Raw genomic sequence first — 27582 nt, 5'->3', positions numbered from 1 at the left:
ACAGAACAGACCATAATAACACACGGAACAGACCATAGTGAAACACAGAACAGACCATAATAACACACAGAACAGACCATAGTAACGCACAGAAAAGACCATAGTAACACGCAGTACAGACCATAGTAACACGCTGAACAGACCATAGTAACGCGCATAACAGACCATAGTAACGCGCAGTACAGACCATAGTAACACACAGAACAGACCATAGTAACGCGCAGTACAGACCATAGTAACGCACAGAAAAGACCATAGTAACGCGCAGTACAGACCATAGTAACACGCAGTACAGACCATAGTAACACACAGAACAGACCATAGTAACGCGCAGTACAGACCATAGTAACGCACAGAAAAGACCATAGTAACGCGCAGTACAGACCATAGTAACACGCAGTACAGACCATAGTAACACACAGAACAGACCACAGTAACGTGCAGAACAGACCATAGTAACGCGCAGTACAGACCATAGTAACACACAGAACAGACCATAGTAACGCGCAGTACAGACCATAGTAACGCACAGAAAAGACCATAGTAACGAGCAGTACAGACCATAGTAACACGCAGAACAGACCATAGTAACGCGCATAACAGACCATAGTAACGTGCAGAACAGACCATAGTAACGCGCAGTACAGACCATAGTAACGCGCATAACAGACCATAGTAACGCGCAGTACAGACCATAGTAACGCGCAGTACAGACCATAGTAACACGCAGTACAGACCATAGTAACACACAGAACAGACCACAGTAACGTGCAGAACAGACCATAGTAACGCGCAGTACAGACCATAGTAACACACAGAACAGACCATAGTAACGCGCAGTACAGACCATAGTAACACACAGAAAAGACCATAGTAACGCGCAGTACAGACCATAGTAACACGCAGAACAGACCATAGTAACGCGCATAACAGACCATAGTAACGTGCAGAACAGACCATAGTAACGCGCAGTACAGACCATAGTAACACACAGAACAGACCATAGTAACGCGCAGTACAGACCATAGTAACACACAGAAAAGACCATAGTAACGCGCATAACAGACCATAGTAACACACAGAACAGACCATAGTAACGCGCAGAAGAGACCATAGTAACACACAGAACAGACCATAGTAACACACAGTACACACCATAGTAACACACAGAACACACCATAGTAACACACAGAACACACCATAGTAACACACAGAACAGACCATAGTAACGCGCAGAACACACCATAGTAACACACAGAACAGACCATAGTAACACACAGAACACACCATAGTAACACACAGAACAGACCATAGTAACGCGCAGAACACACCATAGTAACACACAGAACAGACCATAGTAACGCGCAGAACACACCATAGTAACACACAGAACAGACCATAGTAACGCGCAGAACAGACCATAGTAACGCGCAGAACACACCATAGTAACACACAGAACACACCATAGTAACACACAGAACACACCATAGTAACACACAGAACACACCATAGTAACACACAGTACAGACCATAGTAACACACAGTACAGACCATAGTAACACACAGAACAGACCATAGTAACACACAGTACAGACCATAGTAACACACAGTACAGACCATAGTAACACACAGTACAGACCATAGTAACACACAGAACAGACCATAGTAACACGCAGAACACACCATAGTAACACACAGAACAGACCATAGTAACGCGCAGAACAGACCATAGTAACGCGCAGAACACACCATAGTAACACACAGAACACACCATAGTAACACACAGAACACACCATAGTAACACACAGAACACACCATAGTAACACACAGAACACACCATAGTAACACACAGAACACACCATACTTACACACAGAACAGACCATAGTAACACGCAGAACACACCATAGTAACACACAGAACACACCATAGTAACACACAGAACACACCATAGTAACACACAGAACACACCATAGTAACACACAGTACAGACCATAGTAACACACAGTACAGACCATAGTAACACACAGAACAGACCATAGTAACACACAGTACAGACCATAGTAACACACAGTACAGACCATAGTAACACACAGTACAGACCATAGTAACACACAGAACAGACCATAGTAACACACAGTACAGACCATAGTAACACACAGTACAGACCATAGTAACACACAGTACAGACCATAGTAACACACAGTACAGACCATAGTAACACACAGTACAGACCATAGTAACACACAGTACAGACCATAGTAACACACAGTACAGACCATAGTAACACAGTTTGTCACGTCAGCATCTTTAGTTTTCACTGGAACATAATCTGTTTGTTCACCTACTTTCACCTTCTGTGTGTGTGTATGTGTGTGCGTGTGCGCGTGTGTGTGTTTGTGTGTGCGTCCAACATGATTAATCTTTGTGTTCACATGTTCACTTTTAATGTTTGTTCACATGTGTTACACACTTTTAATGTTTGTTCACATGTGTTACACACTTTTAATGTTTGTTCACATGAGTAACACACTTTTAATATTTGTTCACATGTGTAACACACTTTTAATGTTTGTTCACATGTGTTACACACTTTTAATGTTTGTTCACATGTGTAACACACTTTTAATGTTTGTTCACATGAGTAACACACTTTTAATGTTTGTGTCGACGTTTGTTCACATATTTCCCGCTAAAGTGTGTGATCATCAGTTGTGTGTCGCAGATGAACTCGTGTGTAGTTGTCATCAGTGCACACACTTGTGTTAAGTCCTTGTGTTAAGATGTTGCTTCTTCAGGAATAACTGACACGACTCAAGCCTCTTAGAGACGTTTAACAGGATTAACTTGAACTGATCGACTGACTCCAGCTGTGACTCCTCCACGGTCTCCACCTCCGAGGGACTCCTTGTATAAAGAAGGCGTGATTACAGCTGGAGGAGGAGTGAAGCCATTATTACGTTATAATGGACTCTCGTAACCTCTCGTTCGTCCAGATTTCAGAGCTTTATATTTGATGTTTAATGACACCAGAGTTGATACTAGTTGATGTTTAATGACACCAGAGTTGATACTAGTTGATGTTTAATGACACCAGAGTTGATACTAGTTGATGTTTAATGACACCAGAGTTGATACTAGTTGATGTTTAATGACACCAGAGTTGATACTAGTTGATGTTTAATGACACCAGAGTTGATACTAGTTGATGTTTAATGACACCAGAGTTGATACTAGTTGATGTTTAATGACACCAGAGTTGATACTAGTTGATGTTTAATGACACCAGAGTTGATACTAGTTGATGTTTAATGACACGAGAGTTGATACTAGTTGATGTTTAATGTCACCAGAGTTGATACTAGTTGATGTTTAATGACACGAGAGTTGATACTAGTTGATGTTTAATGACACCAGAGTTGATACTAGTTGATGTTTAATGACACCAGAGTTGATACTAGTTGATGTTTAATGACACCAGAGTTGATACTAGTTGATGTTTAATGACACCAGAGTTGATACTAGTTGATGTTTAATGACACCAGAGTTGATACTAGTTGGTGTTTAATGACACCAGAGTTGATACTAGTTGATGTTTAATGACACCAGAGTTGATACTAGATGATGTTTAATGACACCAGAGTTGATACTAGTTGATGTTTAATGACACCAGAGTTGATACTAGTTGATGTTTAATGACACCAGAGTCGATACTAGTTGATGTTTAATGACACCAGAGTTGATACTAGTTGATGTTTAATGACACCAGAGTTGATACTAGTTGATGTTTAATGACACCAGAGTTGATACTAGTTGATGTTTAATGACACTAGATTTGATACTAGTTGATGTTTAATGACACCAGAGTTGATACTAGTTGATGTTTAATGACACCAGAGTCGATACTAGTTGATGTTTAATGACACCAGAGTTGATACTAGTTGATGTTTAATGACACCAGAGTTGATACTAGTTGATGTTTAATGACACCAGAGTCGATACTAGTTGATGTTTAATGACACCAGAGTTGATACTAGTTGATGTTTAATGACACCAGAGTCGATACTAGTTGATGTTTAATGACACCAGAGTTGATACTAGTTGATGTTTAATGACACCAGAGTCGATACTAGTTGATGTTTAATGACACCAGAGTTGATACTAGTTGATGTTTAATGACACCAGAGTTGATACTAGTTGATGTTTAATGACACCAGAGTTGATACTAGCTACACAACATTGATCTACACAAACATCAGCTACACAACATTGACATTGATCTACACAACCATCAGCTACACAACATTGATCTACACAAACATCAGCTACACAACATTGACATTGATCTACACAACCATCAGCTCAGAACATTGATCTACACAAACATCAGCTACACAACATTGACATTGATCTACAAAACCATCAGCTACACAACATTGATCTACACAACCATCAGCTCAGAACATTGATCTACACAACATTGATCTACACAACCATCAGCTACACAACATTGACATTGATCTACACAACCATCAGCTACACAACATTGATCTACACAACCATCAGCTACACAACATTGATCTACACTACATTGATCTACACAACATTGATCTACACAACATTGATCTACACAACATTGATCTACACAACCATCAGCTACACAACATTGATCTACACAACCATCAGCTACACAACATTGATCTACACAACCATCAGCTCAGAACATTGATCTACACAACATTGATCTACACAACCATCAGCTACACAACATTGATCTACACAACATTGATCTACACAACATTGATCTACACAACATTGATCTACACAACATTGATCTACACAACATTGATCTACACAACATTGATCTACACAACATTGATCTACACAACATTGATCTACACAACATTGATCTACACAACATTGATCTACACACTTGTGTGTATGTAGGTCGTGATCTCGTTGTGAGTCTAATCGTGTCTGAGACTCGAGTCATCAGACGAGCGAGTCGAGTCGTGAGCGAGTCGTTAGGCCACGCCCACTTCCTGTGCGGCGTGAGGCTCAGATTAACCATCTGTCACTTCACGTCACTAATCTTCTCACCTCAAGGACTCAGGTGTCGTCCAGAACGAGCCGACCTTTGACCCCCGGCCCGAGGAGAACAACAGTGTTCCTCAGGATTAAAGTCCTGATCTGTCGATGTGTCACAAGGACTCACACTCCAGTGTGTGTAGCAAGGACTCACACTTGTCGACAGTTAATCCAGTTTGTGCGTCTGTGGAAGAAACACTCGTAACCAACGACTAGTTCACTAGTTTCTAAGTTAATAATAAGTTAATAATAAGTTAATAAACAACTTATGTTTCTTTGCTCGTCAGTGGCTCGAAGAACTTAGCATTGTTAGCATTAGCATTGTTGTCTGACATGTTTATAAACCTCATGTTAAAAATAAACAAACGTGATCAGGTCATGCTAACTGAGCCGCTAACATCCATGTCATTGTTTCTTTAGCATTAGCATTGGTTAGCATAAGCATTGGTTAGCATTAGCATCTGTTTTTTAAAATGTTTTCCCAATTTAATGTTTGAATCATGTAAGACACTTGACTGACATGTTTACAAACACGATGCTATAATGTAGCTCTTGCTAGCTGAGCTGCTAACATCCATGTCATTGTTTCTTTAGCATTAGCATTGGTTAGCATTAGCATCTGTTTTTTAAAATGTTTTCCCAATTTAATGTTTGAATCATTTACGTCACTTGACTGACATGTTTACAAACAAGATGCTATAATGTAGCTCTTGCTAGCTGAGCTGCTAACATCCATGTCATTGTTTCTTTAGCATTAGCATTGGTTAGCATTAGCATCTGTTTTTTAAAATGTTTTCCCAATTTAATGTTTGAATCATTTCAGACACTTGACTGACATGTTTACAAACACAATGCTATAATGTAGCTCTTGCTAGCTGAGCTGCTAACATCCATGTCATTGTTTCTTTAGCATTAGCATTGGTTAGCATTAGCATCTGTTTTTTAAAATGTTTTCCCAATTTAATGTTTGAATCATTTAAGACACTTGACTGACATGTTTACAAACACGATGCTATAATGTAGCTCTTGCTAGCTGAGCTGCTAAAATCCATGTCATTGTTTCTTTAGCATTAGCATTGGTTAGCATTAGCATCTGTTTTTTAAAATGTTTTCCCAATTTAATGTTTGAATCATTTGAGTCACTTGACTGACATGTTTACAAACAAGATGCTATAATGTAGCTCTTGCTAGCTGAGCTGCTAACATCCATGTCATTGTTTCTTTAGCATTAGCATTGGTTAGCATTAGCATCTGTTTTTTAAAATGTTTTCCCAATTTAATGTTTGAATCATTTCAGACACTTGACTGACATGTTTACAAACACGATGCTATAATGTAGCTCTTGCTAGCTGAGCTGCTAACATCCATGTCATTCTTTCTTTAGCATTAGCATTGGTTAGCATTAGCATCTGTTTTTTTTTTATGTTTTCGCAATTTAATGTTTGAATCATTTAAGACACTTGACTGACATGTTTACAAACACGATGCTATAATGTAGCTCTTGCTAGCTGAGCTGCTAACATCCATGTCATTCTTTCTTTAGCATTAGCATTGGTTAGCATTAGCATGTTTTTTTTAAATGTTTTCCCAATTTAATGTTTGAATCATTTAAGACACTTGACTGACATGTTTACAAACACGATGCTATAATGTAGCTATTGCTAGCTGAGCTCCTAACATCCATGTCATTGTTTCTTTAGCATTAGCATTGGTTAGCATTAGCATCTGTTTTTTTTAATGTTTTCCCAATTTAATGTTTGAATCATTTAAGACACTTGACTGACATGTTTACAAACACGATGCTATAATGTAGCTCTTGCTAGCTGAGCTGCTAACATCCATGTCATTCTTTCTTTAGCATTAGCATTGGTTAGCATTAGCATCTGTTTTTTTTTAATGTTTTCCCAATTTAATGTTTGAATCATTTAAGACACTTGACTGACATGTTTACAAACACGATGCTATAATGTAGCTCTTGCTAGCTGAGCTCCTAATATCCATGTCATTGTTTCTTTAGCATTAGCATTGGTTAGCATTAGCATCTGTTTTTTTTTAATGTTTTCCCAATTTAATGTTTGAATCATTTAAGACACTTGACTGACATGTTTACAAACACAATGCTATAATGTAGCTCTTGCTAGCTGAGCTCCTAACATCCATGTCATTGTTTCTTTAGCATTAGCATTGGTTAGCATTAGCATCTGTTTTTTTTTAATGTTTTCCCAATTTAATGTTTGAATCATTTAAGACACTTGACTGACATGTTTACAAACACAATGCTATAATGTAGCTCTTGCTAGCTGAGCTGCTAACATCCATGTCATTGTTTCTTTAGCATTAGCATTGGTTAGCATTAGCATCTGTTTTTTTTTAATGTTTTCCCAATTTAATGTTTGAATCATTTAAGACACTTGACTGACATGTTTACAAACACGATGCTATAATGTAGCTCTTGCTAGCTGAGCTCCTAACATCCATGTCATTGTTTCTTTAGCATTAGCATTGGTTAGCATTAGCATCTGTTTTTTTTTAATGTTTTCCCAATTTAATGTTTGAATCATTTAAGACACTTGACTGACATGTTTACAAACACGATGCTATAATGTAGCTCTTGCTAGCTGAGCTGCTAACATCCATGTCATTGTTTCTTTAGCATTAGCATTGGTTAGCATTAGCATCTGTTTTTTTTTAATGTTTTCCCAATTTAATGTTTGAATCATTTAAGACACTTGACTGACATGTTTACAAACACGATGCTATAATGTAGCTCTTGCTAGCTGAGCTGCTAACATCCATGTCATTGTTTCTTTAGCATTAGCATTGGTTAGCATTAGCATCTGTTTTTTAAAATGTTTTCCCAATTTAATGTTTGAATCATGTAAGACACTTGACTGACATGTTTACAAACACGATGCTATAATGTAGCTCTTGCTAGCTGAGCTGCTAACATCCATGTCATTCTTTCTTTAGCATTAGCATTGGTTAGCATTAGCATCTGTTTTTTTTTAATGTTTTCCCAATTTAATGTTTGAATCATTTAAGACACTTGACTGACATGTTTACAAACACGATGCTATAATGTAGCTCTTGCTAGCTGAGCTGCTAACATCCATGTCATTCTTTCTTTAGCATTAGCATTGGTTAGCATTAGCATCTGTTTTTTTTTTATGTTTTCCCAATTTAATGTTTGAATCATTTAAGACACTTGACTGACATGTTTACAAACACGATGCTATAATGTAGCTCTTGCTAGCTGAGCTCCTAACATCCATGTCATTGTTTCTTTAGCATTAGCATTGGTTAGCATTAGCATCTGTTTTTTTTTAATGTTTTCCCAATTTAATGTTTGAATCATTTAAGACACTTGACTGACATGTTTACAAACACGATGCTATAATGTAGCTCTTGCTAGCTGAGCTGCTAACATCCATGTCATTCTTTCTTTAGCATTAGCATTGGTTAGCATTAGCATCTGTTTTTTTTTAATGTTTTCCCAATTTAATGTTTGAATCATTTAAGACACTTGACTGACATGTTTACAAACACGCTGCTATAATGTAGCTCTTGCTAGCTGAGCTGCTATTATCCATGTCATTGTTTCTTTAGCATTAGCATTGGTTAGCATTAGCATCTGTTTTTTTTTAATGTTTTCCCAATTTAATGTTTGAATCATTTAAGACACTTGACTGACATGTTTACAAACACGATGCTATAATGTAGCTCTTGCTAGCCGAGCCGCTAACACCCAGGTCATGTGTCCAGGTGGGTCCGGGGGCGTCTCAGTTCGGGCTCCTGGCGTGTCTCTTCGTGGAACTCTTTCAAGGCTGGCAGATGCTGGAGAGTCCCTGGAAAGCCTTCCTGAAGCTGCTGGGGATCCTGGGCTTCCTGCTGCTGTGTGGCCTCCTGCCCTGGATGGACAACATCGCGCAGATCTTCGGCTTCCTGAGCGGCCTGTTGCTGTCCTTCGCCTTCCTGCCCTACGTCACCTTCGGGAACTTCGACAAGTACCGCAAGAGGATCCTGATCGCGGTCTCCCTGCTGGTCTACGTGGGCCTCCTGTCCTCGCTGGTGGTCTGGTTCTACATCTACCCGGTCAACTGGTCCTGGCTGGAGCACCTGACCTGCCTGCCCTTCACCAGCAGCTTCTGCGAGAAGTACGACATCGACCACGACATCAACGACCTGCGCGACTAGACGCACACCACAGCTACACAATACACTGATGTGGACCCACACCACAGCTACACAATACACTGATGTGGACCCACACCACAGCTACACAATACACTGATGTGGACCCACAGCTACACAATCCTCTGATGTGGACCCACACCAGAGCTACACAATACACTGATGTGGACACACACCACAGCTACACAATACACTGATGTGGACACACACCACAGCTACACAATACACTGATGTGGACACACACCAGAGCTACACAATACACTGATGTGGACACACACCACAGCTACACAATACACTGATGTGGACACACACCACAGCTACACAATACACTGATGTGGACCCACAGCTACACAATCCTCTGATGTGGACCCACACCAGAGCTACACAATCCTCTGATATGGACCCACACCACAGCTACACAATCCTCTGATATGGACCCACACCACAGCTACACAATCCTGCTTCTACACACGATTTAGCTTCTGATCCTCGACTTGAATCTTTTATTTTGTCAAGTGCCTCGACTTTGTGTATTTGATGAATCAAGAAAAAATAATATATTTATTTCCTGTTTTTGTTTCACTTTGTAAAATAAAAGTCAATCAAGGTTCGAGTTTGTCTTGTTTTTAATGTTAAACTTGTTTATTTCATTAAAAACGATAAAAATATTCATGTTAACGTTTGTTTCGACGATAAAAACATCAAAAGAAACATTTTATTAAAGATTTAAACTTTATTTCACTTTAATCAAAAGTGTTGTGGTTTTATTGTGGCGGGGTGTGGCTTGAGTTCCTGCGCAGGTGTGACCGTCGCTAAAGCCCAGGATTACTGCAGTAATCTCCAGAACTTCTGCTCCCAGAACAACATTTAGAAGTTTTTCAAGGAAAATACTTCCAAGAAACTTCATCAGTTTGTGTAAAACAACAACAAACGTTCGGCGGCGACGAGATGGAATTAAATCACAATAAACAATGAATTAGTAGAAAAAAAAAACATGTTTTTATTGAAACAAACAAAAGCAAAAAGATACAGAAACTTTCAGCCAATCAGAAGCTTCGTCACATGATCCACGGAGGGACCTTTGTTTCTCCACCGCAGTCGACCAGTGACGCGTTTATCTTTTCAAATGTTGAAGGTGTTTGTTGTTCGAGCATCAAATTGTTTTTAATTGAATAAATAATTAAGAAAAACTTTAAATACATTTTCAAAAGAAATTCAATTTAAATATATTTAGAAAACGACAGATTTTTAAATAAATCATTTAAGAAACTTTTCAACAAAGAAACAATAACAAACTACACGTTTGAAAAGATCGATTACTGACGAACAAAAGGTTCCGAGTTCGAACGACTCGCGTTGGTCTCGAAACGATAAAAAAGTTTTTTCCCGCAGAATCGACTTCCTGTCGCCAGCAACAGGCGCCGCCGCCTCAGCAGCCACTGTTGCGCCGCATGAAGGCGTGGCCCCGCACCGGGTACACCATCTCCATGAAGCTCAGGGGCCCCACGGTGATCTGGCTGCGGCCCTGGACCTTGAAGCCGGACTTCAGGTAGAAGGGCACCAGGAAGTCCTCGCACATGAGGACGGCGCGCCGCACGTACAGCAGGCAGCGCAGGTGCTGCAGGTAACGCCACATCAGGATCCAACCCTTGCCTTGTTGACGGAAGGTTCTGTGGACGGCGAGCACGTGGATGTGGACCGTCGTGCCTCGAGGCTTGTGGAAGGTCAGGGCGTCCTGAGGGGAGGAGGTCACGCAGGTCACGGAGGTCACAGGGGTCACGAAATCAACGTGTGATGGAAATTAAAATCTTTATGAAGTATTAAACCTTTCTATATGTTTGTATAACTTTTTATGTCAATCATTATTTTTGATCTTACGTCATCGTTTTCATTGATGACCTTTTGACCTTTGGATCAACAATTTTCTCTTTAAAGAAAATCACTCGTTGGTTTGATAAATAAATACATTAAATGGTTTTATTTTTTAAAACCATTTTTATGTTTTTTTTTTAATCGTTCGTTTCAAGTTAAACTTGTTTATTTATTTATATTAAAAAGTTTTGGTTTATTATGAGAATCAATAAAATAAATCAATAACGATGAAGTGACTCGAGTCAAATGAACAGTAAATACATTTCAATAAATTAGTTTAAAAATAATGAAAATTGATAAATTCATTAAATTAAATTATTTGTGATGAATTCTAAGCGTGTTGCGTGAATTCATTAATATTTACAATGAATATGTATTTATTTATTTAACCAATTTATATTTACAATGAATATGTATTTATTTAATTTATATTTACAATGAATATGTATCTATTTAATTTATATTTACAATGAATATGTATTTATTTAATGGATTCATTTATATTAACAATGAATATTTATTTATTGAATAGATTTATATTTACAATGAATATGTATTTATTTAATGAATTAATTTATATTTTCAATGAATATGTATTTATTCAATTTATTAATTTACATTTACAACGAATATGTATTTATTTAATAAATTAATGTATATTTACAATAAATATGTATTATTTAATGAATTCATTTATATTAACAATGAATATTTATTTATTTATTGAAAAGATTTATATTTACAATTAATATTTACTTATTTAATGAATCAATTTATATTTACAATGTATATGCATTTATTTAATACATTAATTTATATTTACAATGAATATGTATTTATTTAATTCATTCATATTTACAATTAATATGTATTTATTTAATATTTACAATGAATATGTATTTGATAATTAATTAATTAATATTTACAATGAATATGTATTTGATAATTAATTAATTAATATTTACAATGAATATGTATTTATTGAATTAATTTATATTTAATGCAGTTCATACTAAACTCTACAGAACTCTGAGCCGCTCTAGTAGAAGAACTCACATCACATCACATCACATCACATCACATCACATCACATCACATCACATCACATCACATCACATCACATCACATCACATCACATCACATCACATCACATCACATCACATCACATCACATCACATCACATTTCTGCTTCAAACTCTTCACTGGTTTCTTTCAGGATCATTTTAAATGCTGCTTCTTGCTCTCAGATCTATTCATGGTCAGACTCAGAACTAATATTTACCATGAATATGTATTTATTTAACATTTTAACTATGAAACACGTTCAAGTCTCTGAAGTAAGATTTGTTTTCCTGAAACTAATAGAATGAAATGAAAATGAATAAATTGATATTTGATCAGATATTGAAGCAGTGAATAAATCAATAATCAATAGAATGAAGGAAAGTTCTTCACCTCCGTGAGCCGCTCCTGGTCCCACAGAGACCCGATGATAAAAGCCACCAGACGACCCTCCTCGAACCAGCCCAGCGACAGCTCCGGACACAAGGTGAGGAAGTGACGCACCTCGTCCAGGTGCAGAGGACACTCGCCGGACACTGAGATGAAGGCTGACAGCGGCACTCAGTTGCCATGGTGACCACACACAGGTGTGTCTCAGGTGTGTCTCACTCACCTTCCCTCTCGATCTCGAACACACTGATCGCGTCCTCGGGGCTCAGCGAGCGGAACTCTGAGGCCGGAAGTGTGTGTCTGCGGCCCTGAGGCCCCGGAGAGCGCAGCAGCTGCAGGGGTCTCAGGGGCCTCAGGGGCCTCATGAAGGCGCTCACCTCAGACATGGACCTGCGAACACCTGACCTGCCGCACAGCAACAACAACAACAACAACAAACACACTCAGACTCCAGCGGCGTCAATGCGGTCCCTGAACGCACCGCAGGCTTTTATAGCGGCGGCTCTCGGGGCCGCGCGCGCGCGCACGATCTTTAATCCTGATCCCGGTGAGAAAAGTTCACTCCCGGGAAGAACGAAGAGTGAGAGTGAGACGCGTCACGAGACGTCACGTGTCAGCGCGAGCGTCTTAAGGTATCGTTGTTGATGACGTCATCACTCGTGTTGATCATTTCAAACTCAAGTGTTGTTTTTCAAATATTATTTTATTTTAAATTAATAATAAATAATAAATAAGGAACAGATTCTAAATGATGAAATGAATCAGTGAATATTTGATTAATATTGATTCAAACCTTAAATTAGTGTTTTTTAAAACATGTTTTTACATTTTCTTGACTCGTTGAAATGTGAAAAAATCCTTTAATTAACTTATACATCTTTTATTTAAATGATTATTAAATTAATATATAAATATTTTGTTTTAAATTATTATTAAATGAATTTATAAATCTTTTTTTTTTTCCCCGATGATTTAATCCTTAAATTAGTTCAATGTTGTAAAAATAACTTTATTAATTCGTATTAACAAGATTTTACATTGTAAAGGAAAATTATTAAATGAATTTGTGAATATTTTATTTATATTTTCTCCTGATTTAAACCTTAATTTAATTAAATGTTGAAATGTATACTTTTTTAAATATTTCTATTAAGTCATATTAACTTTTTTAGTAACACTTTTTTCGATTTATTTAAATGTGAGCAAAAATGAATTTAAATTAATTAATAATTTTGTATTGATCTAATTCTTTATTTGATCAAAACTTTATGAAATGATTTTAAAGTCTACAATCATCTAATCTATTTATTTATATTTACGTGGTTTTCTTTCTCATACTTTTCCATTTTTTCTTCTCAATATTTGAAAATGAAGTTTGAATTTTGAATTAACTTTATTTATAATCTCTGCGCTGACGATGATGTCATCGCTTCTCTTCTTCTGTGGTTTTGTCTTTAAAGTGTGGAATGTTTTAGAAAAGTTTTCTTTATTAAAGTTTCAAAGGTCAAAGGTTCGAAGATGAAAGTTTTAACGTCAATGTTTCATATTTTCAGCTGCTTTAAGATCCTAACAAACGTCATCTGGCTCAGGAACGTCTCGGAAAATGTTGTCGGTTCAATTCCTGGATTTAAGGTAAAACAGGCACTTCCTGTTGATCACGTCTGAGGATCAAAGGTCAAGAGTTTCCACTTTCGAGAAGCAGAGATTAAGAGATTAGAAGAATTTTAGTGACGATGAGAAGAATGTTGTTGTTTCAGGAGAAACTACTGAAAATATTATTGATATGTTTATGAGATTATTATTGTAATTATATACGTGTTTTATTATTTATATTCATGTTTATATTTATTATTTATTTAAATGTTTATATTTATTTAAATGTTTATATTTTATTATTTATTTATATGTTTATATCTATCTATTTATATAAATGTTTATATTTATTATTTATATTCATGTTTATATTTTACTATTTATATAAATGTTTATATTTATTATCTATATAAAGGTTTATTTTATTATTTATATAAATGTTTATATTTATTATCCATATAAAGGTTTATTTTATTATTTATATAAAGGTTTATATTTATTATCTATTTAAAGGTTTATATTTATTATCTATTTAAAGGTTTATATTTATTATCCATATAAAGGTTTATTTTATTATTTATATAAAGGTTCATATTTATTTTCTATTTAAAGGTTTATATTTATTATCTATATAAAGGTTTATTTTTTATTTATATGAAGGTTTATATTTATTATCTATATAAAGGTTTATATTTATTATTTATATTTTATTATTTATTTAAAGGTTTATATTTATTATTTATATTTTATTATTTATATAAAGATTTATATTTATTATCTATATAAAGGTTTATTTTATTATTTATATAAATGTTTATATTTATTATCCATATAAAGGTTTATTTTATTATTTATATAAATGTTTATATTTATTATCCATATAAAGGTTTATTTTATTATTTATATAAATGTTTATATTTATTATCCATATAAAGGTTTATTTTATTATTTATATAAATGTTTATATTTATTATCCATATAAAGGTTTATTTTATTATTTATATAAATGTTTATATTTATTATCTATATAAAGGTTTATTTTATTATCTATATAAAGGTTTATATTTATTATCTATATAAAGGTTTATTTTATTATTTATATAAATGTTTATATTTATTATCCATATAAAGGTTTATTTTATTATTTACATAAAGGTTTATATTTATTATCTATTTAAAGGTTTATATTTATTATCTATATAAAGGTTTATTTTTTTATTTATATGAAGGTTTATATTTATTATCTATATAAAGGTTTATATTTATTATTTATATTTTATTATTTATTTAAAGGTTTATATTTATTATTTATATTTTATTATTTATATAAAGGTTTATATTTATTATCTATATAAAGGTTTATTTTATTATTTATATAAAGGTTTATATTATTATTTATATAAAGGTTTATTTTATTATTTATATAAAGGTTTATATTATTATTTATATAAAAGTTTATATTATTATTTATATAAAGGTTTATTTTATTATTTATATAAATGTTTATATTTATTATCTATATAAAGGTTTATATTATTATTTATATAAAGGTTTATTTTATTATTTATATAAATGTTTATATTTATTATCTATATAAAGGTTTATATTATTATCTATATAAAGGTTTATTTTATTATTTATATAAAGGTTTATATTATTATTTATATAAAGGTTTATATTATTATTTATATAAAGGTTTATTTTATTATTTATATAAATGTTTATATTTATTATCTATATAAAGGTTTATATTATTATTTATATAAAGGTTTATTTTATTATTTATATAAATGTTTATATTTATTATCTACATAAAGGTTTATATTATTATCTATATAAAGGTTTATTTTATTATTTATATAAAGGTTTATTTTATTATTTATATAAAGGTTTATATTATTATCTATATAAAGGTTCATATTATTATTTATATAAAGGTTTATTTTATTATTTATATAAATGTTTATATTTATTATCTATATAAAGGTTTATATTATTATTTATATAAAGGTTTATATTATTATTTATACAAAGGTTTTATTTTTTTTATTTATATAAATATTTATATTTTATTATTTATATAAAGGTTTATATTTATTATTTATATAAAGGTTTATATTATTATTTATATAAAGGTTTATTTTTGTTATTTATATAAATATTTATATTTTATTATTTATATAAAGGTTTATATTTATTATTTATATAAAGGTTTATATTATTATTTATACAAAGGTTTATATTTATTATTTATATAAAGGTTTATTTTATTATTTATATAAAGGTTTATTTTATTATTTATATAAAGGTTTATATTTATAGAAAGGTTTATTTTATTATTTATAGAAAGGTTTATTTTATTATTTATATAAAGGTTTATTTTATTATTTATATAAATATTTATATTTTATTATTTATATAAAGGTTTATATTATTATCTATATAAAGGTTTATATTTATATAAATGTTTATATTTATTATCTATAGAAAGGTTTATATTTATATAAAGGTTTATATTTATATAAAGGTTTATATTATTATCTATATAAAGGTTTATATTTATATAAAGGTTTATATTTATATAAAGGTTTATATTATTATCTATAGAAAGGTTTATATTTATATAAAGGTTTATATTATTATCTATAGAAAGGTTTATATTTATATAAAGGTTTATATTTATAGAAAGGTTTATATTTATATAAAGGTTTATATTTATTATCTATAGAAAGGTTTATATTTATATAAAGGTTTATATTTATTATCTATATAAAGGTTTATATTTATATAAAGGTTTATATTTATATAAAGGTTTATATTTGTTCTTAACACAGATGATCCACAAAAGAAAGACTAAAAGCGTCTTTGTTCGTCAACATGTGCTTTGAAGCTCGTCTCTCACTCGGTACTAAATCAAGTGAGTCTCGTGTTCGGAACCAAACCTTCTGGACCTTCTGGATCCTCGTCGCTCCTACGTCATCACGTCGACGCACGTGTGACGTCACCCGCGCAGCGTCGCTACGTAAGCACGTGCGCCTCCTGCTCCAGGTTCTCCAGCGTCATCGTCGCGGAACCAGAACCAGAACCAGAACCAGCATCTCTGACAGATGATGGAGGCCGCAGACCCTCCCGCAGACCCTCCCGCAGACCCGCCCGCCTCGCCGGGCCTCAGCCCCGGTTCCGAGCCCGCGGACGGATCCCAGCGGCTGCTCTTCTCGCACGACCTGGTCTCTGGACGGTACCGGGGCTCGGTTCGCTTCGGCCTCGTGCGCCTGATCCACGGCGAGGAGGAGTTCAACTCGGACTCGGACCTGGACGAGAGTCCCAGCCAGCCAGGGGCGGCGGCAGGAGGAGGAGGAGGTTCGGACCCGGAGAGCGCCGTGGACTCGTCGAGCCAGACTCTGGGTCGCGGGTTCGTGCGGGTCCAGTGGTACCCGGATGGAGGGAAGCAGGACCTCCGGGAGACGAAGGTAGGGATCTGGACCTGATGTGAGCTGAGCTACTGAGCTAGCATCTTAGCAACACATGCTAACTAGCCTCATGTCAGCTGGTGATGCTAACAGTGTCCTGTGACCCCTGACCTCCACCCTATGACCCTTGACCTCAAAACACTTGACTCATCAAGCTCTGAGTCATGACTCATCGAGCTGTGACTCGTGACTCGTTGAACTCTGACTCGTCGAACTCTGACTCGTGACTCGTTGAACTCTGACTCGTGACTCGTTGAACTCTGACTCGTGACTCGTTGAACTCTGACTCGTGACTCGTTGAACTCTGACTCGTGACTCGTTGAACTCTGACTCGTGACTCGTTGAACTCTGACTCGTGACTCGTTGAACTCTGACTCGTGACTCGTTGAACTCTGACTCGTGACTCGTTGAACTCTGACTCTTGACTCGTTGAACTCTGACTCGTGACTCGTTGAACTCTGACTCGTGACTCGTTGAACTCTGACTCGTTGAACTCTGACTCTTGACTCGTTGAACTCTGACTCGTTGAACTCTGACTCGTGACTCGTTGAACTCTGACTCTTGACTCGTTGAACTCTGACTCGTGACTCGTTGAACTCTGACTCGTGACTCGTTGAACTCTGACTCGTGACTCGTTGAACTCTGACTCGTGACTCGTTGAACTCTGACTCTTGACTCGTTGAACTCTGACTCTTGACTCGTTGAACTCTGACTCGTGACTCGTTGAACTCTGACTCTTGACTCGTTGAACTCTGACTCTTGACTCGTTGAACTCTGACTCTTGACTCGTTGAACTCTGACTCGTGACTCGTTGAACTCTGACTCGTGACTCGTTGAACTCTGACTCGTGACTCGTTGAACTCTGACTCGTGACTCGTTGAACTCTGACTCGTGACTCGTTGAACTCTGACTCTTGACTCGTTGAACTCTGACTCGTGACTCATCGAACTCTGACTCGTGACTCGTCGAACTCTGACTCTTGACTCGTCGAACTCTGACTCTTGACTCGTTGAACTCTGACTCTTGACTCGTTGAACTCTGACTCTTGACTCGTTGAACTCTGACTCTTGACTCGTTGAACTCTGACTCTTGACTCGTTGAACTCTGACTCGTGACTCGTTGAACTCTGACTCGTGACTCGTTGAACTCTGACTCGTGACTCGTTGAACTCTGACTCGTGACTCGTTGAACTCTGACTCTTGACTCGTTGAACTCTGACTCGTTGAACTCTGACTCGTGACTCGTTGAACTCTGACTCGTGACTCGTTGAACTCTGACTCGTGACTCGTTGAACTCTGACTCTTGACTCGTTGAACTCTGACTCTTGACTCGTTGAACTCTGACTCGTGACTCGTTGAACTCTGACTCGTGACTCGTTGAACTCTGACTCTTGACTCGTTGAACTCTGACTCGTGACTCGTTGAACTCTGACTCGTGACTCGTTGAACTCTGACTCTTGACTCGTTGAACTCTGACTCGTGACTCGTTGAACTCTGACTCTTGACTCGTTGAACTCTGACTCGTGACTCGTTGAACTCTGACTCGTGACTCGTTGAACTCTGACTCGTGACTCGTTGAACTCTGACTCGTGACAACATTGATCAAAGTTCAGATTTATTTATATTTGAATATAAAGTATTTCATATTATATTAATGACATGTTTTCTCAACAAGATGTATTTCCATGATTGCATTTTTCTTATTAACATATTAATACTGGAACTTTCATGAGACAATGTGCCTCTAGATGGCAGCAGTACTTACGTCCTCCGCAGTTACGAAGAATAAGATCCTGGTAATGACTGAGGACGAGAGGATACAGTGACTCCAGCTGCTGTTGAGACTTGTATATTGAATTGTACTGGTGAGTTATAGTCGAATATATCGTATCGTGAGTCGAATACATCGCATCGTGAGTTAAAAATATCGTATCGTGAGTTAAACGTATCGTATCGTGAGTCGAATATATCGCATCCTGAGTCGAATACATCGCATCGTGAGTTAAAAATATCGTATCGTGAGTTAAACGTATCGCATCGTGAGTTAAACGTATCGTGAGTCGAATATATCGCATCGTGAGTCGAATATATCGTATCGTGAGTCGAATATATCGCATCGTGAGTTAAACGTATCGTGAGTCGAATATATCGCATCGTGAGTTAATCGCATCGTGAGTCGAATATATCGCATCGTGAGTCGAATATATCGTATCGTGAGTCGAATATATCGCATCGTGAGTTAAACGTATCGTGAGTCGAATATATCGCATCGTGAGTCGAATATATCGTATCGTGAGTCGAATATATCGCATCGTGAGTTAAACGTATCGTGAGTCGAATATATCGCATCGTGAGTTAATCGCATCGTGAGTCGAATATATCGCATCGTGAGTCGAATATATCGTATCGTGAGTCGAATATATCGCATCGTGAGTTAAACGTATCGTGAGTCGAATATATCGCATCGTGAGTCGAATATATCGTATCGTGAGTCGAATATATCGCATCGTGAGTTAAACGTATCGTGAGTCGAATATATCGCATCGTGAGTCGAATATATCGTATCGTGAGTCGAATATATCGCATCGTGAGTTAAACGTATCGTGAGTCGAATATATCGCATCGTGAGTTAAACGTATCGTGAGTCGAATATATCGCATCGTGAGTCGAATATATCGCATCGTGAGTCGAATACATCGCATCGTGAGTCGAATACATCGCATCGTGAGTCGAATACATCGCATCGTGAGTCGAATACATCGCATCGCGAGTCGAATACATCGCATCGCGAGTCGAATACATCGCATCGCGAGTCGAATACATCGCATCGCGAGTCGAATACATCGCATCGCGAGTCGAATACATCGCATCGCGAGTCGAATACATCGCATCGCGAGTCGAATACATCGCATCGCGAGTCGAATACATCGCATCGCGAGTCGAATACATCGCATCGCGAGTCGAATACATCGCATCGCGAGTCGAATACATCGCATCGCGAGTCGAATACATCGCATCGCGAGTCGAATACATCGCATCGCGAGTCGAATACATCGCATCGCGAGTCGAATACATCGCATCGCGAGTCGAATACATCGCATCGCGAGTCGAATACATCGCATCGCGAGTCGAATACATCGCATCGCGAGTCGAATACATCGCATCGCGAGTCGAATACATCGCATCGCGAGTCGAATACATCGCATCGCGAGTCGAATACATCGCATCGCGAGTCGAATACATCGCATCGCGAGTCGAATACATCGCATCGCGAGTCGAATACATCGCATCGCGAGTCGAATACATCGCATCGCGAGTCGAATACATCGCATCGCGAGTCGAATACATCGCATCGCGAGTCGAATACATCGCATCGTGAGTCGAATACATCGCATCGCGAGTCGAATACATCGCATCGCGAGTCGAATACATCGCATCGCGAGTCGAATACATCGCATCGCGAGTCGAATACATCGCATCGCGAGTCGAATACATCGCATCGCGAGTCGAATACATCGCATCGCGAGTCGAATACATCGCATCGCGAGTCGAATACATCGCATCGCGAGTCGAATACATCGCATCGCGAGTCGAATACATCGCATCGCGAGTCGAATACATCGCATCGCGAGTCGAATACATCGCATCGCGAGTCGAATACATCGCATCGCGAGTCGAATACATCGCATCGCGAGTCGAATACATCGCATCGCGAGTCGAATACATCGCATCGCGAGTCGAATACATCGCATCGCGAGTCGAATACATCGCATCGTGAGTCGAATACATCGCATCGTGAGTCGAATACATCGCATCGCGAGTCGAATACATCGCATCGCGAGTCGAATACATCGCATCGCGAGTCGAATACATCGCATCGCGAGTCGAATACATCGCATCGTGAGTCGAATACATCGCATCGCGAGTCGAATACATCGCATCGCGAGTCGAATACATCGCATCGTGAGTCGAATACATCGCATCGTGAGTCGAATACATCGCATCGCGAGTCGAATACATCGCATCGCGAGTCGAATACATCGCATCGTGAGTCGAATACATCGCATCGCGAGTCGAATACATCGCATCGCGAGTCGAATACATCGCATCGCGAGTCGAATACATCGCATCGCGAGTCGAATACATCGCATCGTGAGTCGAATACATCGCATCGTGAGTCGAATACATCGCATCGTGAGTCGAATACATCGCATCGTGAGTCGAATACATCGCATCGTGAGTCGAATACATCGCATCGTGAGTCGAATACATCGCATCGTGAGTCGAATACATCGCATCGCGAGTCGAATACATCGCATCGTGAGTCGAATACATCGCATCGTGAGTCGAATACATCGCATCGTGAGTCGAATACATCGCATCGCGAGTCGAATACATCGCATCGCGAGTCGAATACATCGCATCGCGAGTCGAATACATCGCATCGCGAGTCGAATACATCGCATCGCGAGTCGAATACATCGCATCGCGAGTCGAATACATCGCATCGCGAGTCGAATACATCGCATCGCGAGTCGAATACATCGCATCGCGAGTCGAATACATCGCATCGCGAGTCGAATACATCGCATCGTGAGTCGAATACATCGCATCGCGAGTCGAATACATCGCATCGCGAGTCGAATACATCGCATCGCGAGTCGAATACATCGCATCGCGAGTCGAATACATCGCATCGCGAGTCGAATACATCGCATCGCGAGTCGAATACATCGCATCGCGAGTCGAATACATCGCATCGCGAGTCGAATACATCGCATCGCGAGTCGAATACATCGCATCGCGAGTCGAATACATCGTATCGCGAGTCGAATACATCGCATCGTGAGTCGAATACATCGCATCGTGAGTCGAATACATCGCATCGTGAGTCGAATACATCGCATCGTGAGTCGAATACATCGCATCGCGAGTCGAATACATCGCATCGCGAGTCGAATACATCGCATCGCGAGTCGAATACATCGCATCGCGAGTCGAATACATCGCATCGCGAGTCGAATACATCGCATCGCGAGTCGAATACATCGCATCGTGAGTCGAATACATCGCATCGTGAGTCGAATACATCGCATCGTGAGTCGAATACATCGCATCGCGAGTCGAATACATCGCATCGCGAGTCGAATACATCGCATCGCGAGTCGAATACATCGCATCGCGAGTCGAATACATCGCATCGTGAGTCGAATACATCGCATCGCGAGTCGAATACATCGCATCGCGAGTCGAATACATCGCATCGTGAGTCGAATACATCGCATCGTGAGTCGAATACATCGCATCGCGAGTCGAATACATCGCATCGCGAGTCGAATACATCGCATCGTGAGTCGAATACATCGCATCGCGAGTCGAATACATCGCATCGCGAGTCGAATACATCGCATCGCGAGTCGAATACATCGCATCGCGAGTCGAATACATCGCATCGTGAGTCGAATACATCGCATCGTGAGTCGAATACATCGCATCGCGAGTCGAATACATCGCATCGTGAGTCGAATACATCGCATCGCGAGTCGAATACATCGCATCGTGAGTCGAATACATCGCATCGTGAGTCGAATACATCGCATCGCGAGTCGAATACATCGCATCGCGAGTCGAATACATCGCATCGTGAGTCGAATACATCGCATCGTGAGTCGAATACATCGCATCGTGAGTCGAATACATCGCATCGTGAGTCGAATACATCGCATCGCGAGTCGAATACATCGCATCGCGAGTCGAATACATCGCATCGTGAGTCGAATACATCGCATCGTGAGTCGAATACATCGCATCGCGAGTCGAATACATCGCATCGCGAGTCGAATACATCGCATCGCGAGTCGAATACATCGCATCGTGAGTCGAATACATCGCATCGCGAGTCGAATACATCGCATCGCGAGTCGAATACATCGCATCGCGAGTCGAATACATCGCATCGCGAGTCGAATACATCGCATCGCGAGTCGAATACATCGCATCGTGAGTCGAATACATCGCATCGCGAGTCGAATACATCGCATCGCGAGTCGAATACATCGCATCGCGAGTCGAATACATCGCATCGCGAGTCGAATACATCGCATCGCGAGTCGAATACATCGCATCGCGAGTCGAATACATCGCATCGCGAGTCGAATACATCGCATCGCGAGTCGAATACATCGCATCGCGAGTCGAATACATCGCATCGCGAGTCGAATACATCGTATCGCGAGTCGAATACATCGTATCGCGAGTCGAATACATCGTATCGCGAGTTAAATGTCGTATATTTGTTTAGTTCTTGTTTCTTGGATCATTTGACGCGTCTTTGGATGTTTAATCAAGTGTTGAATCTTCTTCGCTCACACGTGTGTTTTTTCAACCATGTTTTGACGAACGTTCTGTTTGTTTGTGTCGACGGACCTCCGATGATCTGGAACATTGTGTTCTTCACACTATTGTTCGCCTCTGAGCTGAAAGAGGAAAAATCTGCTTTGAAAAACATCGTGTATAGTATCCAGAGCATCTTCTTTATTCATGTTTGAGCTTCAATACTTTGATATTTGACGACGATAATATACACACAAAGTACTTTAAATAATATCAGCAGCACAAGAACATGTGACTTCCTGTTTGAGCCTGAACGTCCTGTCATCCACTAATGTAGCTGTCAATCATCTCGTCACTCAAGTTACTGTCGTCTCCAGAAGAACATTTAGGATCTGAGCCTGAGAATAAACATAAACATCAGAACATTTATGATCTGAGCCTGAGAATAAACATAAACATCAGAACATTCATGATCTGAGCCTGAGAATAAACATAAACATCAAAACATGTATGATCTGAGCCTGAGAATAAACATAAACATCAGAACATTTATGATCTGAGCCTGAGAATAAACATAAACATCAGAACATTTATGATCTGAGCCTGAGAATAAACATAAACATCAGAACATTTATGATCTGAGCCTGAGAATAAACATAAACATCAGAACATTTATGATCTGAGCCTGAGAATAAACATAAACATCAAAACATGTATGATCTGAGCCTGAGAATAATATATGTATATATATGTATGTATATATATATATATATATATATATACATATGTATGTATATATATATATATATATATATATATATATATATATATATATACACACATATATGTGTGCATATATATATATATATATATATATATATGCACACATATATGTGTGCATACAGCGAGTGAACAGAGATGCAGTGAAATAAGATCCGGAGACAAACGTCTAGTCAGCATCAAATAATGACGTCAACGTTCTTCTGTGGTCGACTGGAACACTGGAGTGAAGGAGAGGAGGAGTGAGAGGAGGAGGAGGAGGATGTGAAGAAGAGGATAATGGGGGGGGGAGAAGAGTAGGTGAAGAAGAAGAGGAGGAGAAGAAGAAGGGTAGAGGGAGGAGTTGACAGACCTAGTCGTGTGTTGCTTCTTCTCATCCTCCTTTTATTCCTGCTCCTCCTCTTTTATTCCTGCTCCTCCTCTTTTATTCCTGCTCCTCCTCTTTTATTCCTGCTACTCCTCTTTTATTCCTGCTCCTCCTCTTTTATTCCTGCTCCTCCTCTTTTATTCCTTCTCCTCCTCTTTTATTCCTGCTCCTCCTCTTTTATTCCTGCTCCTCCTCTTTTATTCCTTCTCATCCTCCTTTTATTCCTTCTCCTCCTCTTTTATTCCTGCTCCTCCTCTTTTATTCCTGCTCCTCCTCTTTTATTCCTTCTCCTCCTCTTTTATTCCTGCTCCTCCTCTTTTATTCCTGCTCCTCCTCTTTTATTCCTCTCATCTATTTGTGGAAGAAGCTCCTGGTTTGTTCTCCACTGAACACTTGAGTGACTGAAGGTTCAGAGACTTAAAATATTGTTTGTTTCAAGACTAGAAAAACCTTTGAGTCATTAATTGTGTCACGTGTCACATGACGCGTCACATGACGCGTCACATGACGCGTCACATGACACGTCACATGACACGTGACACGACACATGGAACATATTCTCCAGTATCAGGAAGAACTTCTGTCACTTCCTGCTCTGACGACGCTTCATGATTGGCTGATATTTTGAAAAAGCCTTGAGTTCAGTGACACATTTGTTTATACAACGAGTCCCTTGGAGGGGGAGACCAATGATGACAAACCTCCATGCTTGACCAATCACAGCAGAGTGGGTGTGGTTATGACCAACGAGATTTCATCTCCAGAAAGGGCGGAGCTTAATATCATTGAATACCTTAATATGTTTTCATGTGTGTGTGTTTTCATGACTTCTTTTGTGTGTTTTCATGACTTCTTTTGTGTGTTTTCATGACTTCTTTTGTGTGTTTTCATGACTTCTCTTGTGTGTTTTCATGACTTCTCTTGTGTGTTTTCATGACTTCTCTTGTGTGTTTTCATGACTTCTCTTGTGTGTTTTCATGACTTCTCTTGTGTGTTTTCATGACTTCTTTTGTGTGTTTTCATGACTTCTTTTGTGTGTTTTCATGACTTCTCTTGTGTGTTTTCATGACTTCTCTTGTGTGTTTTCATGACTTCTCTTGTGTGTTTTCATGACTTCTCTTGTGTGTTTTCATGACTTCTCTTGTGTGTTTTCATGACTTCTTTTGTGTGTTTTCATGACTTCTTTTGTGTGTTTTCATGACTTCTCTTGTGTGTTTTCATGACTTCTCTTGTGTGTTTTCATGACTTCTCTTGTGTGTTTTCATGACTTCTCTTGTGTGTTTTCATGACTTCTCTTGTGTGTTTTCATGACTTCTTTTGTGTGTTTTCATGACTTCTCTTGTGTGTTTTCATGACTTCTCTTGTGTGTTTTCATGACTTATCTTGTGTGTTTTCATGACTTCTCTTGTGTGTTTGCAGCTGAAGCTGGAGGATCGATCGATCGTCTTGAGGGACATCGTGAGGAAAAACAATTCTCACGTGAGTCAAACCTTTTTATATTGTTGTTATTGTTTTTATTTTTATTATGGTTTTTTATTCTTTTTTTTATTCTTTTTTATTATCATTGTTGTTATATCACTGTTATTACTGTTTTTATTATTGTTATTATTACTGTTATCATTATTGTGTTATTTTTGTTATTATTACTGTTATTATCATTGTTATTATTACTGTTATTATTATTGTTGTTATTACTGTTATTATCATTGTTGGTATTACTGTTATTATTATTGTTATTACTGTTATTATTATTGTTGTTATTACTGTTATTATCATTGTTGTTATTACTGTTATTATCATTGTTATTATTACTGTTATTATTATTGTTGTTATTACTGTTATTACTGTTATTATTACTGTTATTATTATTGTTGTTATTACTGTTATTATTATTGTTGTTATTACTGTTATTATCATTGTTATTACTGTTATTATCATTGTTATTGTGTAGTTGTGGAGTCTGACGCACGGTTGTGTTGCAGGACCACCAGTGCGGCATCGTGACCAACATCGACATCAAGTGTGCGCTGAAGATCGTGGGAAGCAACTGTGTGTTGTTTCCTGTCAACAGTAAAGAGCTGCAGCACATCTGGGTGAGAAGAATGTTGGTCACTTCACATTTGATCACTTAGCATCTGGAACATCTGCACTGATATTTAATGTTTGGTCACTGAACATCTGGACTGATGTTTAATGTTTGGTCACTGAACATCTGGACTGATGTTTAATGTTTGGTCACTGAACATCTGGACTGATATTTAATGTTTGGTCACTGAACATCTGGACTGATGTTTAATGTTTGGTCACTGAACATCTGGACTGATGTTTAATGTTTGGTCACTGAACATCTGGACTGATGTTTAATGTTTGGTCACTGAACATCTGGACTGATGTTTAATGTTTGGTCACTGAACATCTGGACTGATGTTTAATGTTTGG

General features: G+C 37.7%; 3 protein-coding genes across 6 annotated transcripts in view; 2 read left to right on the top strand and 1 right to left on the bottom strand.

Moving 5' to 3' along the window:
* Positions 1-9887, top strand: part of LOC148087335 (inactive rhomboid protein 2-like) — a 48217-nt gene extending 38330 nt beyond the window's left edge. For both annotated transcript variants that reach the window (XM_087787238.1, XM_087787230.1), the window contains exon 18: positions 8849-9887. In XM_087787238.1, coding sequence (XP_087643364.1) covers positions 8849-9280 — 432 coding nt within the window. In that variant the 3' untranslated portion in view covers positions 9281-9887. The remainder of the gene's footprint in view (positions 1-8848) is intronic.
* A 470-nt stretch (positions 9888-10357) lies between these two features.
* Positions 10358-13005, bottom strand: aanat1 (aralkylamine N-acetyltransferase 1). The gene is made up of 3 exons (XM_087792030.1): positions 12825-13005; positions 12605-12759; positions 10358-11012 (listed from the first exon to the last, which is right to left on the bottom strand). Exons 1-3 carry the CDS (start codon positions 12985-12987, stop codon positions 10707-10709), a joined length of 624 nt encoding a protein of 207 aa, XP_087648156.1. The 5' UTR covers positions 12988-13005; the 3' UTR covers positions 10358-10706.
* Positions 13006-13964: 959 nt separating this feature from the next.
* ube2o (ubiquitin-conjugating enzyme E2O) overlaps positions 13965-27582 on the top strand; it is a 34183-nt gene continuing 20565 nt past the window's right edge. For 2 of the 3 annotated variants that reach the window (XR_015710757.1, XM_087787206.1), the window contains exons 1-4: positions 13965-14233; positions 17029-17664; positions 26563-26622; positions 27126-27236. Coding sequence is in view for 2 of the 3 variants with exons in the window: in XM_087787206.1 (XP_087643332.1) it covers positions 17302-17664; positions 26563-26622; positions 27126-27236 (534 nt within the window). In the remaining variant the exon portion in view is untranslated. The remainder of the gene's footprint in view (positions 14234-17028; positions 17665-26562; positions 26623-27125; positions 27237-27582) is intronic. The other variant, XM_087787218.1, reaches the window with a different exon arrangement.

This window comes from Callionymus lyra, chromosome 1, assembly GCF_982586985.1.
Source record: "Callionymus lyra chromosome 1, fCalLyr1.hap1.1, whole genome shotgun sequence".
NCBI classification, from domain to species: domain Eukaryota; kingdom Metazoa; phylum Chordata; class Actinopteri; order Syngnathiformes; family Callionymidae; genus Callionymus; species Callionymus lyra.
This window is presented reverse-complemented; position numbering and strand designations above follow the sequence as displayed.